The following is a 17,959-nucleotide window of genomic DNA, read 5'->3' on the forward strand; positions in this document are numbered from 1 at the left end:
TTGACTTTGTGCTTACTTGTTATACTGTTATTATTGTTGATGTATGATGTTTGTTCTAAGTTGACCAAGGGATATATTGTCATCTGATGCATTGAAAGAAATTGAAGACCGCTAGCTATTGGATTGCTTGCTTGGATATTCTTGCTATCTTTATTTGATGCCATGGTCTTCATATAGTTTGCTTGGATATTGCTTATGCTTGTTGCTTGCTAAAGTACAAAGGGAAAATGGGTTTCTATATGACATTCTTGTCTGTTGGATTGCATCTCATTGGTAAGATCTTTTCAACCCTTAACTTTTAATTTTTGTCTAGGATAGTCCCTTCATCTCCTCCCAATTCTTAAATTTCAAAATCTCTCCCTCTTTTCAAAAACTTTCTTTGCTTGTGATTTCAAACTTAGACATGTTTTAATAATTAGAAACTTTGACCTTATGCCAATGAATTTTAAAATCTTTTCTTAATCATATTTGAAAATGAACTTAACCATATTGACTTTAATTTCAAAAAATACAAAAAGAACTAACAACCCCATTCAAAGTTTTGGCCATTTTGTGTCTTCTTATTAAATTTTTGTTAAAATCAATTCACCAACTGCTTTGAAATTTTTACCACAAACTACGAGATTTTGATCCCTCATTTTTATATTGGTACTTAGGCACAAGACCGAAAGTCTTGTCAAACACAAAAATATAATAAATGAATTCTTTTCTCATCCCCTCACTCTATGTTTTATCAAATATCATCTTGACCAAATCACTTACACACAAAAAGGGCTCCCTAGGAGTACCTAGGACACTTTGGGTGCTAACATCTTCCCTCTGTGTAACCAACCCCCTTACATGTAATCTCTGACATTTTATTAGTTTTGATTTGAAAACTTCTTATCTTTGGGTTTTGTTCGTACTTTTACCCTTTTCCTTTGGAAACAATAAAAGCACGGTGGCGACTCTGGTTTTATTGACGTCAAGTTTATCCATAGCTTGATGGTCATGAATTTACCGCTACAAGTTGCTCCCCAACTGTATCCCGAACATCTATCTAAGTCCATAGACAGTATGAGATATCATGCCTCAACAAGCATAAAGGTCTTTTGTCGCCAAAAAATATGGAATCCACCAACATCAACAAATAAGCTAGAAGCAACTCTATGATGTACGGATAAATCATATAACCATTCCAAATTATAATAAGAACCCCTGCAGCTACGAACATGTGTTTGTACCTCACTATGTGACACTTCTAAGTAGTCAACATCAACCTCTTCAGTGACATCTTGAGGACTCCATAACACACCCCTGATGGGCAAGTGAAGCAGACAAGAGACGTCATCCAAAGTAATGTTCATCTCACCAAACGACATGTGAAATGAAGATGTCTCTAGATGCCATCTCTCCACAAATGCAGATATCGGGTTTATGTCTATCTTGTTCAACCTAGTTCTCTGAAGTGAAGATAACCCAGACCTAGAAACCATACTTTCCATCTGTTGTGGAAGAGCTAGTGGAACCCTCGATGTCAACTTAAGTCCGTGTCCAGCAACATTCAACTCTTTCTTCGGACCTCTCTCCTGAAAACAATTAAAACACATATTATAAAACACAATATAAAATATTCAAATATTATTCAATTTCAAATATACATAGTTTATTTACCTCACCAAACCATAAATGTCGAGCAATATGATGCTCGTACTTTACCAAAAGAGACGTATCGTACGGTCCTCCTGGATAGCCAGACGACTTTGCTGCAGATGTAGATGCGCCCCGTCCTAAACTACAGTCTGGAATCCTACCGCCGGCACCTCGTCTTCGAACCACTATAAAAAAAATTATTTTAAAAAATTATTAATTTAAAAAAACGCACTGAAGCACTTCTAAAAAGAGTTCCAGTGTGATGAAAATTGAGTTTGACTTCCGGGACACTTTCCATAAGACTTCCGATTAATTGAATGGAAACCAGAAGTATTTTACGAAGAGTTCCGGTAAACAGTCTTCAAAACTGGAAGTCTTTTAAGAAGACTTACGGTAAACAACCTGAAAAACGGAAGTCTTTTTGAAAGAGTTTCGGTTCAACGTCTCAATTCTAGAGCGAACCGGAAGTCTTGTACAAATAGTTTCAGTATGTTATTTGTAAACCATAAGACTTGCTTTATGAGTTCCAATTTACAATGACAAAAACGTTGTTCCGGAAGTCTTGAAGCGAAAATGAGTATAAGTCACATTTAGAGATGAGTATAAGTTACATGAATCCATGAGTTTTGTGAAGAAGAAATAATTATACCTGAGCTTTCTACATATTATACACCTTAACACGGTGGTACTATTGTTATAAGAAACAAAACTATTTTGAACATGGTATAAGGTACCGACACAATAGGTACCTTAAATAAGAGTCCAACAAGAAGGTTAATAAACATGTCAGTAAAAGAAGGTTTGTTGCAAAATACATCTTACAAAGACTTGGTCTAGACTTTGGTGAACTACTTTTTCCTGTTGCAAGAATTGAGACATAAACTTTTATAGTAGCCAAGGTTTTTCGTAAAGAATCGCCAATGTACCAACAAGGTGTGAAATCACCATTCCTCAAAGACCTATTGGAGGAAGATGTATATATATAAAGAAACCAATACCATGTGAAATTAAAGTCCAAGAGGGCAAAGTCTATATATTGAGAAAGGTTATTGTTTTGTAATTGAAAGGTTCAATCTCATTTATGGGAACAAAGAACAACAACATCCAAAATAATTGACCTTTAGAATAAATAACTCTTTTTATGATAAGACAACTACATATCTTGGCAGAAGATGATAAAATACAAGAAACACTATAAATTGTTTACTCAATTTGATCAAATGATCTAATATGGGGAGTTAGCAGCTCTCTCGATTCATTATACTTTTAAGAGTTGTTACAAAAGATTATAAATAAGTTAAAAGAAAATAATCACCCAAATTCCCAAGAACAAACCATATTTTCTCTATATTTCTCAATCCCTCAAACTCTCTATATATGAATCACACAAACCCAGAGTGTTCATAAGTGTTTCCCAATCCCCTTAGATATTTCCAAGGGTTTCCAAAATTCCAAAAATACACTCTTAGAAATATTCTCCACTACTATAAAATAGACCTTTCGTAACACCCATTTTACAAATGGTCTTCCTATTAACCAGAGTAATAGTTTTTTTTGGGCGCTTTTTCTTCCTATTTACTAAAGGACATTTCACAACAGTCATAGGTATCAACTTTAGTGAAATGTATCTGGAGTGAAAGGGTCTGAATCCTAGTACCAACAATTTTTCATTTATTGTGACATAATGGGCTTGACCTTAACATTTCATCATGGTTCGTATTGTCAACCATGGTGAAAGGTATTACTTATTTATATATAAGAAAAATTATCTCTCGCTTCAGTACATTACAGTCGTCTCTCTCAAAACAAAAACCTAACATCTCTTTCACTTATCTCTTTCAAAACAAAATCCTTACATCTTTGTCACTCGTCTCTCTCATATGGAAACCCCAAACTTTTCCAGCCAACTCGTCTTCTTCGAAGGATACCTTTGTTGCATCAAATCTTAGCAAATGGATACTTTACAGGTTCATCTTCACTATAGTTTATGTTTCAAATTTTTTTTTGTATTATTGTTTATGTTTCAATAGCACGTTCCATAATGTTTCAACTTTCTGCTTGTTTTGACTTTTAGGTAGGGATGCATGTTTCAATAACGAGGAATAAGCTATAGTGAGCATTGAAATTATAGGACTTTCATTGTGGATACCTTTATGGGACATGTACGTTTCTAAAATGTTCTATGAGTGGATATGTTTGTTGTATCGTGTATGTTGTTTATGGTTTGTTGTTGATGAATATTATTGTTAATGTTTGTTTAAAATATGAGTTTATTACATCTTATATGGTTTGAGTATTTTTTCAATCCCTTACCGAATATGTAACTTTTCAGATTGCATTAGAAAATTATAATATGATAGATAAAATTATATTAGAAAACAAGTACGCGTTCAATTCTAACAAGAATTCTTCAGCCTGTTATCTGCGTATTGTTCTTAAACCGTTAGAACTTTATTTAATGATTGTAGTTCTTCAACTTCCCCTTTCTCCACCTCTAATTTTGTTTGCAAATTAAATAATATTTTGCAAAATGAGCTAGAGGTGAAGGAATGGGCGGTTGAAGAACTAGAATCATTAAACAAAGTTCTAATTGTTAAAGAGCAAAATACGTATAAGGAGTTGAAGAACTTTTGTCTAGCATTGACCGTGAACTTGTTCTTTTACTATAACTTAATTTGTCATATTATAATATTTTAGATCAGATTGAAAGGTTATATATTTAATGAGCATTGGTGAAATAACCATTCCACATAATTTATAATAAACTCGATGTATATATCACAACAGTTGTTTATACCATCCGTTTTAAATGTTATGCATTAAAGAATATTACAACAGTTGTTTAAAGTAACTGTTCTGGTAGGTGGCGTGCTACATAGCTTATAATCACGGTCGCACGAGCATGATGGAAAGCAGCATACCTACAATTACACCTTACCTCACAACAGTTGGTCAGGCATTATGGTATCCCTTTTCCAACTATTGTGATACATGTTTTCCGTAGTAGTGCTCTTACCTCTCTAATATTACCACTAGTATTCCCAAACCCTTATCTTTGTCTTCAACTCTAAAGTTATGAAGATTTTGAAGACAAGAATGATAGAGATACACATTTATAACTGTTTGAATCCAATATATCCATAACAAGCCCAAAACATAACCATTAACGAACAGATCATGAACCAAAACAATGAATACCAATACACATGAATCGGGAAAACCAGAAAGGATAACCCTTAATTGTCGAAGACTGACCCAAATTGTTGCTTGACTGAGTCGGATCTGTCAACTACTAGGTTGATTTCTCATTTCTGCAATCTCAAAATATGTTTCCTTTCTCTTCATCCCTTAAGGTTTTAAGTCATACTTCAACAATATCCACATTGATTTAAATCGTGGTGATATCAATTTACCCATCAACCACCTTGTTGTTATTTTCTAATTTAACATGTATTAGACAATTTTTACCAAGTTCAACTCTCGCTTGAACCTTGATCTGGTCACTTGCATCCATTTTCTTCCAACCATCTTTTTCTGCTTCATTAGTCTAACAAGCCTACAAGTATGGTTCTTCAACAATATTTGACTTCAGCAATTTTTGAATGCCTCACTGAACGCCCCTGCTTCTTAGTTTTGTAACCATCCATCCATATTCAAAGCATAACATTTAAGGTTTGTATAATCGTCCATTTGAGATGGTACAATCTTCCTCCTTACCTTATCACGAGTCAAATGATAAGTATATGCATCTATAATCATTCTCTTTCTACTACTAGTATCCATAGTAGTAACTTGCACCTTAAAATGAGTCTTCTCTTCTATAGTTTCTAAAAGCTTCATCCCCGAGTCTTTACTCTTCTTCCCTTGATAGGACTCACTAAAATTAATACATATGTGATTTATTAACTTCTGTCCTCTAGGTTCCATTTCCAAAAGCTCATAACTCTTCTTACCTCTTGGATAACCATTGAAGACAAATTCCATAATTTTTCCATCAAGCTGAATTGACTTGATTTGATCAATAAGAAAAGTTTAAACGACCTTCAAAATATAGTAGGTTACAGTCTTCCTACTACAAACCTCCATAATAGTTTAGAAGTTTATTCATATAAATGAGTATTTTCCGATCAAGTAAGCGGTTTTGGCGTCAGCCTTGCCCCAGAAACTCCATGACAACTCAGAGGTTAAATGCATTTTTATCTCTTGTCTTTAGCAAAACTCATTAAAGTTCTCTTGAAAAACCTTCAGGCATCCACCATGCATTAACCTCAAATTTTGTAGCTTGTTCTTTTCATACAAACCTTCACTAGTTGATGATGATTAAACAACAATATTAGAACCTTCTAAAATATATAAGCCACATATTTTAAACTCTTTAACTATAACCACTTCGCCATATGAAATATTCAACACCTCGTGTTGAAGATTAGCATGTTAGATTATATGTAACTATTCTTTTTGTTATAATTAGGTTAATGATATTTTAGTTTATTTATATTTTATTATATATTCTCGTTGTAATCCTTAATTTTATAAGTTATGTTATTCAGATTATTTAAACTTTAGTTTATTTCTTCTTTTACAATTTCTTAGCTTTATTATTAATACGGTATATGTATGTTGTTTTTATCCACCTTAAACTACTTGTCGATTCCGCTATCATATTTTCAAAAGTTTAAAAATGTGTTTATTATGAATTTGATGATTGGTTCTATTGAAGAAAAAAATCATTTTATTGAATTGCTAAATTGCTCTTGATATGTCGTCTTTCACTTTGCGTATTTGAAATTTTCGAGATTGGATTATATGTGTTTTTATTTAATCCTAGCACATTTGATTATAGTAATGGTCATGTATATCCTTTAAATTCCTCTCTCTCTCTCTCTCTCTCTCTCCTCCTCGCTCTCTCTCTCTCTCTCTCTCCTCTCTCTCTCTCTATCTCTTTCTTCTCTCTCTCTCTTCTCTCTCTTCTCTACTCTCTCCTCTTCTCTCCTCTCTCTCCTCTCTCTCTCTCTCTCTCTCTTCTCTCTCTCTCTCCTCTCTCTCTTCTCTCTCTCTCTCTCTCTCTCCTCTCTCTCTCTCTCTCTCTCTCTCTCTCTCTCTCTCTCTTCTCTCTCTCTCTCTCTCTCTCTTCTCTCTCTCTCTCTCTCTCTCTCTCTCTCTCTCTCTCTCTCTCCTCTCTCTCTCTCTTCTCTCTCTCTCTCTCTCTCTCTCTCTCTCTCTCTCTCTCTCTCTCTCTCTCTCTCTCTCTCTCTCTCTCTCTCTCTCTCTCTCTCTCTCTCTCTCTCTCTCTCTCCCCCTTTTTGACCTTTTGTTTCTTTTTTAGTTTTTTATAACAATTAAAAAATATTTTGAATATTTTGTCAATATTAAATTGTTTTTTAAAATAGTACGAATTTATGTCATGGATCCAAAGGCAGGTTGTCACGTCATTAATGAAGATAACACATAAATAAAATTGAACAGAGGATCACAAAAATTCAAAGGCGGTTAAAATTGGATAGGGGATCATAAAAATCTAAAGACCTTTAAAATTAAGGGATCAGAATAAATAGTTTTGTAATATGATCAATTATTTAAAACACTTAAACTAACGAGAGAAAAATGCATTTAAATCTACCATTTATTAGATAGCATCATAAGAAACAATGAGTCAATGTTCTAGGACTACATGGTAGAGACACAACAACTCTATCTAAAACCTTAATACGTTACATATATGAGTTCTTTCTTTTGTATATCCAACAATCAACTCATTATAATTAATACAAAAATTCATTCATAGTTGATATGATATTTATCACTCACACTTAAACACAATAATATCTCTCTTTTGCGTCACTTTGGCTCCTCCATAAAGCTGAACGATAACTTTAATATTATTTATGGAAGAAATTTAGGAAACTTCAGAAGCAGATCAATAAATACTATATGAGTACAGGGGACGTCACTTATTTAATATTTAGATAATGCATAATTGGTATAAGACTAACTAATACCATATGTATGGTATCTCACATATAACTTATATTTTAAGACTTCCATTAACGGTCTCTATAACTTCAAATAATAAAAAGCATTTTATTTCTTTAGGAGACCAAGTAAAAACAAACCTAAAAGTCTGCTAGTTGAATTTAGTAATTGCCGAAACGTGCTAAACCTGTAGGGAGGCCAGTCTCTTTTATTTATTTATTTAGATCCGTGGCATATATGTATTGTTATTGTTATTTTATTTTGAGAGGAAATGTGTCTGTAATGCCAACAACCTTTACATAGCAAGCTAGATGAATAATTCAAACAATATCAATTTGAGGAAAAAATTATCCACAATTGACTTAATCAAACTAGACCAACTCCTAATACATCAAGTTTAAAAACGAGATGAGAGAAACAGAACTTGGAGATAACAACCATATGTGTTATGGCCTCTAGAATTGAAAATGATAAAAAATCTCTTTTATACTTGGAGAACTTGACACTCCCCACGGTAAGTTTATTAATACTATATTTTGTCTTCAATTCAATATCTTATCATTTGATTCTTTTATCATTTGCTGTTCTGAATAATCTGTTAATACAAAATCCATTATGAAACAATTATTTTCCTGTTTTCTTCTCCCCTTTTTTCTCTGTTGAGTTAAGTTCATTGCTTTAATTATTTTGTGATGTTTTGTAAGCAGTTTCAAGTTGTGGTGATAGCAGCAAACATGGGGTGTAATGGTTGTCAAGAAAGAGTTTCCAGAGTTATATCAAAAATTTCTGGTGAGCTTCCGAACTTTGCTTTAGTTTTTATCTTTTAAATAGTTAAGAGTTGCGACCTTGTTTGTTTAAATAACCAAAATTTGATATAGGTTAGATCATGGCCTAGTTTATTTTCTCTTTATGTATAATAGATAGATAATATAAGCTTATATCCATTCCGCCAATCGGTATCACAATAATTGTTTCATAAGATTTCGTAATGGATTTTGTTGTGTAGCATAAGATTACAAAATCAATTATATAACCATTACAAAATCCATTATGGCCTAGTTAATTTGAGGTGTAGCATAAGATTTCGTTAATTTTAAAAAATGTAAAGTTTGTTTTTTGAATCAACAAGGTGTGATCGGAGTGAATACATCTCTCTCCTACAACAGTATATATCTATCTCCCTCTAATCTTATTTCTCTATTCCTCACATTTTCTCATAAAAAAATGTATAAAGTCATCAAAAATCACTTGAAAGTCACAGAATCTGTTGGGAGAGAAGCTGTCCCTTAATTGATACTCCATATCCTCGGGGTATTTGCCCAAGGATTATCAACAGTACAAACATTAGTATTAAAGCTACGAAAACATTAAAAAAAAATTTAAAGCCTGTTTGATTGAATAAATTAGTACGTACATTTCTGTATCTCTGATATGAAGGGATCAAAACTCCTATTAATCCTGTTTTTTCTATTATAATTAAACCACTCCTACTAAGCCAGTTTAATTTTTGGTAAACTAACGTCTTCATGTCGCAATTAAAAATGCAGGGTTGACAGAGTACACAATAGATGTGCGCAAGAATGAAGTAACTGTTAAGGGCGATTTCATTGTAAGTTGTGACTTCCAGAATAAACCCTTTAGAAACAGCACCATGAAGAGTGCTACCTATCAACCCAAGTCCTTGTTTGCCTGTTTAACTCAATTTGACAAACATAAATGTAACAGAAAGTAGATACTAGCAGCTACAGGATTCAAATTGTAAGGTTCAATTTATTCTTTCTTAATAGCATATTGCAATGCAAAGACTAAACTAACTGCATTGAATCAAAAGAGGAGCTACAGACATAAAGATGAAAGGAAGCAATACTACTAGCCACAATCAAAGACAAAAGTTACAGAAAGAAACGGCCAGAGAGAGAGCCCTGAAGATTTGTGTTATTTGTGGTTGTGTTGACAACTTGATATTACCAGATAGCTAGATGAACCACAAAAGAAACGATAAACTTTTCCTCTTAAGTTACAAAAAAAGAATGCATGTCACATTAAGAGTAACAAAAGGACCCACAACTTCCCCTAAAGTTTTCTACTTTCAATTGTTATCCACCCAAAAATACAAGGAATAATACAAAAGAAAAACCAACACCTGATTAATTGATCTACTTTAACTTTCATCACAATTGCTTGAATAGTCAGGAATAAAGTAAAAATCTATGGTGAAACCAAATCGACCAAATCCTTAGGTCTTCTTCATGAGATACCCCATGATTATGCCAAGTAAGCCAATTAATATGACAAAGATAAATGACACTCCACCACGATTTTTGTTGCCTTCACGTTTCAGCAGCTCCTACAAGTAATAAACTTATTCGTTCAATAAGTGTTTCACGTCCATAACTAATATTGAAAGAACGGGTTGATGGCAGTAGCAGAATTAGTCTCAACATAAAGTGATGAAACAACAAAAGTATATATAGAATGATTAAATGGTGAATCCTCACCAGTTCCTGGCGAAGCTTGCTAATTTGTTGAATTGCATTATTCTTTTCTTCAGTCAGCCTTGAGATAAGAGCTCTTGCCTGCAAGAAAGAAAATGTTATCAGAACACAGTTGACATACTCTACTAACTCTAAATTATAGGCACAGTAAAAATTACAGCATGTGAACAAAAAGAACACAAATAACTACAATTATTTTCTTTTTGATTTCCATTTCTTTTTTCCTGCTAATCCACTGTCAATAAAAATCATAAATCAAGTAAACAACCCTTGTGGATATTTAAACCATGAAACTATCCATCAGCTTTTATCTCAAAGGAAAACATAAAATGCTTCGATATGTATTGGGCCATTTAAAAATGTAAGTTTTTTTCAAATTAGTCCCCGAATTGAATTAGTCATTGAGGCCACCCTATTTTAATAGAATGTAAAGATTACAAAGAGATAAAGTCCAAATAAAGAATAATTTCAAAAAGCATCTTTATTGGAACTAAAACCATGATTAGGAAAATCACTAGACACAAGTATGGACCCTATTTTAATAGAATGTAAAGATTACAAAGGGATAAAGTCCAAATAAAGAATAATTTCAAAAAGCACCTTTATAGGAACTAACACCATGATAAGGAAAATCACTAGACACAAGTATGGAAAAAAATTATAACAACTTGGAGAAAGCACCATTCAGAGTTGGGAGCAAAAAGATATCAAAGCATCTAGAGGTTGTTTCACAAACCTTTTGTAGATTGAAAATAAAATTATAAAATTCATATTTGAAAGTTGGACAACTATGCTTTTTCTCATGCTATGGGTACATACAATCATACACAACTAGAATAAAGGCAGGCAGCAACTGTAAGCACAAGAAACCTGTATACATTCTAAAGCTATATGAATTGGGTTACTATATATCCACTATAGCACTTTAAGCCCAACAAATTTCTTTTTTCTTAAAGCCGACTCTTTGCACAAGTAATCTAAGTTCACAAGAGTATCATCTATATTCCTTCAGATACTAAGATTTGCTTGGAGTTCAAAAAGAAAAAAAATTCTGAATAGATTCCAATGGGGGAAAGAAAAGGGACAATTCGAAAACTTTAAACAATTTACTGAGTTAATAACAATGCGTTTTTGACAGAGCAAGAAATCTCAATAAACTATTTACTACTATCATCTGAATAGAGAGAATGTTTTTATAAAATCCCAGAGTCATTGGCTAAAAGATCCGTACATTAAATATTGCAAAATGTTACAAGGGTATGTCATTGAGTCCTTCATCTCCCCTTGTTTGAACCAAACATATCATAAGGCATATGTAGGAGAAATAGAAGGAAAGCAAAGGATCCCACGCCTTTCAGTAAGTTAAAAGTTAGATAGTTACAAAGATTACCAGAACAACTAATCAACAGTTAGTTGTGATAGTTAGCAGGGAAGAGAATTAAATGACATGAAAGAGAGTTGGGAAGGCATTCAGTGTAATCGTTGTTGTGAGAGAGTACTGGTTTCTGGAATACTACAGGTTGTACCGTTCACACAGTTAGCTATGGTAATTGGAGGGAACGAGAATTAAAAGGAGTACTTGTTTCTCAAATACTAAGGAAATACTAAGGGTTGTACTGTTTATAGTTAGCTGTGATATAGTAGGGGGGAGAATTAAAAGAAGATGACAGGGGAGAGAGAAGACATTGAGTATGATCATTATTATGGAAGAGTTGCAATCTCTTGAATGCGAAGTGTTGTACTGTTCGTTGTAACTTCTATCCTAGCCTAGTTCAGTAACACCCACTGATACTGGAATCGGATCTTGCATAATATGAAACCAGAAATAACAGTACACATAAATGGAAGAAAGAAAACTCAATAATAAACAAGAAGTGTGTAATATTAGATAATTGAAGAAATTTCAGAGGAATGAGTGTTGCTACTGCTTAGAGCTAAGCTCTTTTAAGAGAACAAAATGATCCCTGCCCATAACCGTGTTATTGATTCTCCAAGATACCACACGACTCCATCCTCCACTCTATATAACAATCGCAACTTTTTTTCTCTCCCCATAACAAACTTTCCCCCCTTCTCTAATTTCCCTCTTTGGGTGACTCTAAGGGGGCCTCGGACAAATTGGGCCTACAGGTACATACAAGGTACCTATTATTACAGTTCTTCAATGAAATATCAATTTTATTACCTTTTTTTCTATCCAGCTCTTATCAACCTGATAGCTTAGGCTGCTGTACATATTGCCATATATCCGAGGGAAAAATGGGGTTTGAATGATAGTTTGTGAAATAAGGACCAAGAAACTCCAAAAAGATTTTAAAAAAATAAAGAGTATGACAGTACGGTTTTGGTGTGGATTTGTAACATAGAGATGATGTATGGATGTGATAGGGTCCTTTTAGATGTGATCCAATTCCAACCTATGTCGATTACTACAAACTTGCCTTGTTTAAGGGTCTTTCATGTGTCTTAAACATGCTTGCATATATGTTTTGAAATTTTGAAACTGTAATATATAGCATTGCAGATGCTTACATTAGGCTTACTGATTATGAAACTCCAGAATAAGACAAATGAATATTTCTTAGAATTGTCATACAATTATGACCAACATTGTATTTTACAGAAGTACTTACTTAATACAACTCAATCATGTAAAATATTGAACAAGAAAGTAAGTTCAATTATATTCATTCCTACAAAATTCATGTGTATATTCAATGGTAGCATTATACGGAAGTCGATTAGTACAGCTCGTAACCACAAATCAACATGCATTATAACAAACAACAAATATACATACAGATGTTGTTTTACTATACCTCTGCAGATTTGTCTTGAGCCTCAGGTCGTTCAGCAAATCCCCGTGTTACCTGAAATATCCCAAAAAGAAAAGGCATCTCAATTGATATCCTTGGATGCAAAATGTAGGTTCATTTAAAACAAGATAAGTTAAGAACTCACTTGAGCGAAGTCAGGACCATTGCCATTTCCATTTTCTGAAACAGAACCTCTAGGTGAGGACCCTTCCTCGGAACCTTCTGGGACTGGAGATGGTGGTTGAGGCGGAGACACATACACCACTCTCAATTTGCTCTCATCAACCACATGCCCTGCCTCCTTGTTGAACTAAGCAATCCCGATGGCACAAATCTTGTAACTTCACACATCGTAATTGTAAACAGAAATTAAACGAAAATGCAACAGCAACTAACATGTTAATCATACCATTTCTGCAGAGATATCTTTCGCACTAACACCATCGTTGGTTTTTACACTCTGAAGAAGAAACTTATCCTTGCATTGCATATCAGCTGGAGCTTCTTTTTGCGCTTGCATGGTAACTACACAAAAACAAAGAAAAAAACATCACCTATATATTGATTGAGAATAAAACATAAGCGAAAACAACCTGAATAATCATATCAGTACCCATAACATCGCAGGTAGATCTCGGCAAGACAATTCCAGTGTTCGGACGAACACAATACTTCTTCGGATTCGTCGTTTTCACCTAAAAACAAAATCAAAACACAAAAAATAAACACCAAATTTTAAATTTTCATCGCCAAAAAAAATCTTAAGTTGAAATCACTTTAACTAAGCAACACTTATTTCTACAATGAAATCAACAGATCTTACAAAAAGAACTAAAAGTAAAACCTACCACCAAACCGTTCTCAAAAGTAACTGAAAAAAGCAGAAGCGAAACTGCTGTTACCTTGAAAGCTACATAGCTATCAGTCTTATTAGACAATTGAAGAGAACACGAGATCTGCTTCTTGAGCTCAACTGCAAGAGAAAATCAAAATCAAAATGAGCGGTTCAAATTTAAAACCCTAGAGAGAGAAATAGAGAGAGATCGAAGGAGAGAGAAACTGACATGGGAACTTGAGTTCGAGAGGTTCGACGCTGAGGAGGTCACCGGAACTCATGACGGAGTAATTGAAGCAGAGAAAGAGGTTGAGTGAATATTCGAGAAAGTGCGGTTTGGTGTGACGGAGGGAGATCCAGATCGAGACGAAAATAATTGAAGTTGGGTGAATGCGATTATGATTATGACAGGGATTTGGTTTTTTTTTTCTTTTGGTATTCTATTTTTCTCTGTGGTGGAGAAAGTGGCAGTATCAACGTGCGTTGAAACTTATAGAAAAATAAATACAGATATCGGAAAGGTGTTCGAATTCAATATCCCACCACCAAACCAGCAATAAATAAAAACTTATAGAAAAATAAATACAGATATAAAAAAAAAAATTATATTTACAGTGTATAGGAATTAATCTCAATTTTTATTGATGTGGTAAATGATGTGTAATATTAAATGATAGATTTAATAATAAAAAAATTATCACTAAAATGTTATTTATTTATTTATTCTTTCGGTTTATGTAAAAATATTATTTTTCTTTAAATTTTCTTTGGATTTTGTTAATTAGATTGAAAAAACGGTTGGAAGAAGATTGAAATGATAATTAAAATTGAAACATGGTAAACTGATTGCATGGAAAAATGTAAGTTCATTTACTAACACTTAGAAATATAGGTAGATTGCAATGAATTAAACTTGAAACATGGTAAACTGATTGTATGGAAAAATGTAGACTCATTCTCTAATAGCCGCAACGAATTTTCATCTTGAGTGTATACTTAAGGGACAAAAGTTACTTTATAAGAGTCATAAATATGAGTTGACAAAACGTTTCTTCTTTCAACTACATTAACTAAAAAAAATTAATGACACCATAAGTAGTTTTGATCATCTATTTCACTTGACATGATTTCACCTAGTTGAATATATGGCTCGTCCATAAGACTAAAAAAAAGGATGGAGGTCAAATACGAGTCAAACAAAAAATGACAAGGAAATAGAGAGGTGAATGTCATTTTCTAGACCATTCAAGTGAACGTAGTTGTGAAATATATTTTCACTATCTAGATCCATTTGACGGTCGATAGTATTTCACGTTGCGCACATTCAGTTGCTAATTAACTATTCTATTTAAAGAATGATCATGTCATTTCTCAAATATTGAATCTCTTCCTCATTCAAACTATATTTTAACTTTCTTACTGACTTAGCGTTGAAGTGTTAACTTTGCAGATCAACCCATATATCCACTGCATCGGAGCCTTGAACATTGTAGCATCACACTAGTTCAACCTCTTTGATCATCATTTAGTTCCAAAGCAGAACATTTGCACTTATTGTTGGAATTGACATTTGATTTATATGATTTCCACGATTCATCGACTCTCAAGTCAATTGAATTAAATCCAAATCTTTTTCAACTAAAGCACATATTTCCATCTCCAAGTTAATTTCATCAAAGTTCATAGTTGAATTCCTCTCACCGAATTCTTAAGATGATGGCACCATCGAAAGCAACTCGTTCCTCCGCTCAACGACAAGCAACTACAGTCGTCGAAGCGACTAATAATCTTTTTTCTCCTCTTTAAAAGACTGGCGACCAAGTTGTCATGACTATTCCTTTTGTTCTCTCACATTCGAACTTTGTCCAGTAAGAAGCAGGAATACGAAACTCTTAAGTTCCTACATTCATCATAAGCATTCCACAGTTCCACCTAGGTGAACCCTCGTCCAGACCTACATTACCACTTACTATAACCGGAGGCGCAGCACTCCCCAATTTTCAGCTATTGTAGACTAATCTTGGCCCACAAGGAGCTCAAGGATTATTGAATAACATGTACCATATGGTCCAACAACAAAATTCTCAAGCCTTTGTTGAGAGATTAACTCGAATCGAAGAAAGCTTACATAAATAGTTAGGTATATTATGTGTTCAATAATCAAATGGAATTTATGATGGAATCCATAAATGTCATTGTTGATGACATCCAACCCAAAGTTGTCAGTCAAGAAGAGGAGGATTATGTTATTCTAGAGCAACATGGCATACATAATGTTCTAAACAAGAATACTAACATAATTATGTCAACTGTAGATGATAACACATAAATTAATGAAGGTAGTGCTCCATAAAATAGAGGACCATCCACAAGGGTACAAAAAAGTCATCCCGATGAAAACATAATCGGGGTTCTAAATGAAGAAGTTACAATTCAGACAAAAAGAGCCTATCATTTATAGAGAACTGATAGCCTATATGTGCTTTATATCTAAGAGTGCGTCTAAAAATGTTAAGGAATCTCTCAAGGATGAATACATGATCAATGTTATCCATGAAGAATTTGTTCAATTCGAAAGGACTAAAGTAAAGGATTTAGTTCCTAGACCTAACTCTGCCAACATGATTAGCACTAATTGAATCTATAAGAACAAATATGATGAAAATGAGAATGTTATAATAAATAAGGTTCTTCTAGTGGCTCAAGGCTATACTCAAATAAAGGGAGTAGATTTTGATGAAAATTTTGCTCTAATTGCTCGTCTAGAAGCTATAAGATTGTTGTTGGGATTTTCATGCCTTATGAAATTCAAATTCTACCAAATAAATGCGAAAAGTTCCTTACTGAATGGATACTTAAATAAGGAATTGTATGTTGAACAACCAAAAGGGTTCATTGTTCATCGTTTGTTCATTTCTTTCACAAACTTAATTTCGTCAAGTGTAAAAGCTTATATGCAAGGGTTCTATTTATAGAACCACTTGTGTGGACAATAAGCTGAAAAATCCAACTTAAGTACACCATATGTATAATAATATTATTATCTTATTATAATAAACACAATTTTATTATTGTTATATTTCATAACTATAATAATAAGAATAATAAGAATAATTACTATTATTATTATATTGTGCGGTATTTCATATTTCACTTAAGTACATCGTACCTTACAATGTTTCATAACTCTCTCAAGTACACTATACCTTACAGTGTATCATATTTCACTTATTCATTGTATCTTTCATCAGTTGTCCTTGTGTGTGACCTTATAGGTTATCATGATGTTGACAATTATTCTAAATCACACATTTAATATAATAAACAGTGAGCGGTATCTAGCAACACATCATTGTTACCCAGATCAAGAAAATGTTATGAGATCTGAAAAAACATTTTTGTGATAATATCATTATATGCAATTACCATTTTGCCCTTATATCTATATTGAATAAAAGGCATAGATCGTGTCACCCTTGTCCAGTTTAATATTGGACCCTTAGACATTTATCTTGTTACGAAAGATGGACAAATTTCATCCATGTCACTCATGTCCCTTAGCATGCTTTGTCGAGTACTCATCAATTATTTTTATGGTTATCAAGTTACGAACAACATTTGATCAATAATCAAGGGCTTAACTCCATATCTAGGGTCCATAGTGGTTTCAGGTCAAAGGGTGATATACACCACTATCACTATGAAAATAACTTATGACATTTTTATAACATTCTATGTAGTATTCTCATAGCGGGTCAATCTGGTATAAATATTACTCCTAATATTCATACATATGAGAAGACTTGATAACTCTTTATCCATGATCCATGAGATGTGATCATTAGTCTATTCACATAATAGTCTCATTGCTTTAATGTTATCTCACTTCACAATAAAGGTCGACTATTGATACTTAAAGAGTAATGTCCTTATGTTTAATGGGATCTTATGATTAAGTCACACTTAACGTTTTATTAAACAAATTAGCTATTACAAGGACTTTATTATTATTATTTTTAAAACATAATAAATAAATGTCTTTTAATTATTAATAAATATTGATACAAGTACCTAAGTTCTAACAATATTATTGGGCTATAGGGCTTACACCAAGAATCTCCTACTAACACTAGAGTCAATCAGAGCCAATCAGGCATACACCTAATATCCATATATATATATATATATATATATATATATATATATAT

General features: G+C 33.1%; 2 protein-coding genes across 2 annotated transcripts; one reads left to right on the plus strand and one right to left on the minus strand.

The window, feature by feature from the left end:
• Positions 1-7,930: 7,930 nt before the first annotated feature.
• LOC127074170 (copper transport protein CCH) lies at positions 7,931-9,374 on the plus strand. Its single transcript, XM_051015465.1, has 3 exons — positions 7,931-8,119; positions 8,313-8,394; positions 9,153-9,374. Exons 1-3 carry the CDS (start codon positions 8,054-8,056, stop codon positions 9,335-9,337), a joined length of 333 nt encoding a protein of 110 aa, XP_050871422.1. The 5' UTR covers positions 7,931-8,053; the 3' UTR covers positions 9,338-9,374.
• A 223-nt stretch (positions 9,375-9,597) lies between these two features.
• LOC127074169 (vesicle-associated protein 1-2) lies at positions 9,598-14,260 on the minus strand. Its single transcript, XM_051015464.1, has 8 exons — positions 13,981-14,260; positions 13,819-13,889; positions 13,530-13,611; positions 13,326-13,441; positions 13,062-13,226; positions 12,920-12,970; positions 10,104-10,181; positions 9,598-9,952 (listed from the first exon to the last, which is right to left on the minus strand). The coding sequence occupies exons 1-8, from the start codon at positions 14,030-14,032 to the stop codon at positions 9,842-9,844; spliced, it is 726 nt and encodes a 241-aa protein (XP_050871421.1). The 5' UTR covers positions 14,033-14,260; the 3' UTR covers positions 9,598-9,841.
• Positions 14,261-17,959: the final 3,699 nt, after the last annotated feature.

This window comes from Lathyrus oleraceus, chromosome 4 (genome assembly GCF_024323335.1).
Source record: "Lathyrus oleraceus cultivar Zhongwan6 chromosome 4, CAAS_Psat_ZW6_1.0, whole genome shotgun sequence".
NCBI lineage: Eukaryota > Viridiplantae > Streptophyta > Magnoliopsida > Fabales > Fabaceae > Lathyrus > Lathyrus oleraceus.

Bases quoted from the DNA above. Each gene is read 5' to 3' on its own strand.
- LOC127074170 (XM_051015465.1), top strand. From the start codon at position 8,054: ATGGCCTCTAGAATTGAAAATGATAAAAAATCTCTTTTATACTTGGAG. The intron at 8,120-8,312 runs GTAAGTTTATTA...TTTTGTAAGCAG, and splicing joins AGAACTTGACACTCCCCACG to TTTCAAGTTGTGGTGATAGC. The intron at 8,395-9,152 runs GTGAGCTTCCGA...TTAAAAATGCAG, and splicing joins AGTTATATCAAAAATTTCTG to GGTTGACAGAGTACACAATA.
- LOC127074169 (XM_051015464.1), bottom strand. From the start codon at position 14,032: ATGAGTTCCGGTGACCTCCTCAGCGTCGAACCTCTCGAACTCAAGTTC. The intron at 13,890-13,980 runs GTCAGTTTCTCT...TTTCTCTTGCAG, and splicing joins TCTCGAACTCAAGTTCCCAT to TTGAGCTCAAGAAGCAGATC. The intron at 9,953-10,103 runs GTGAGGATTCAC...TATTACTTGTAG, and splicing joins GCAAGCTTCGCCAGGAACTG to GAGCTGCTGAAACGTGAAGG.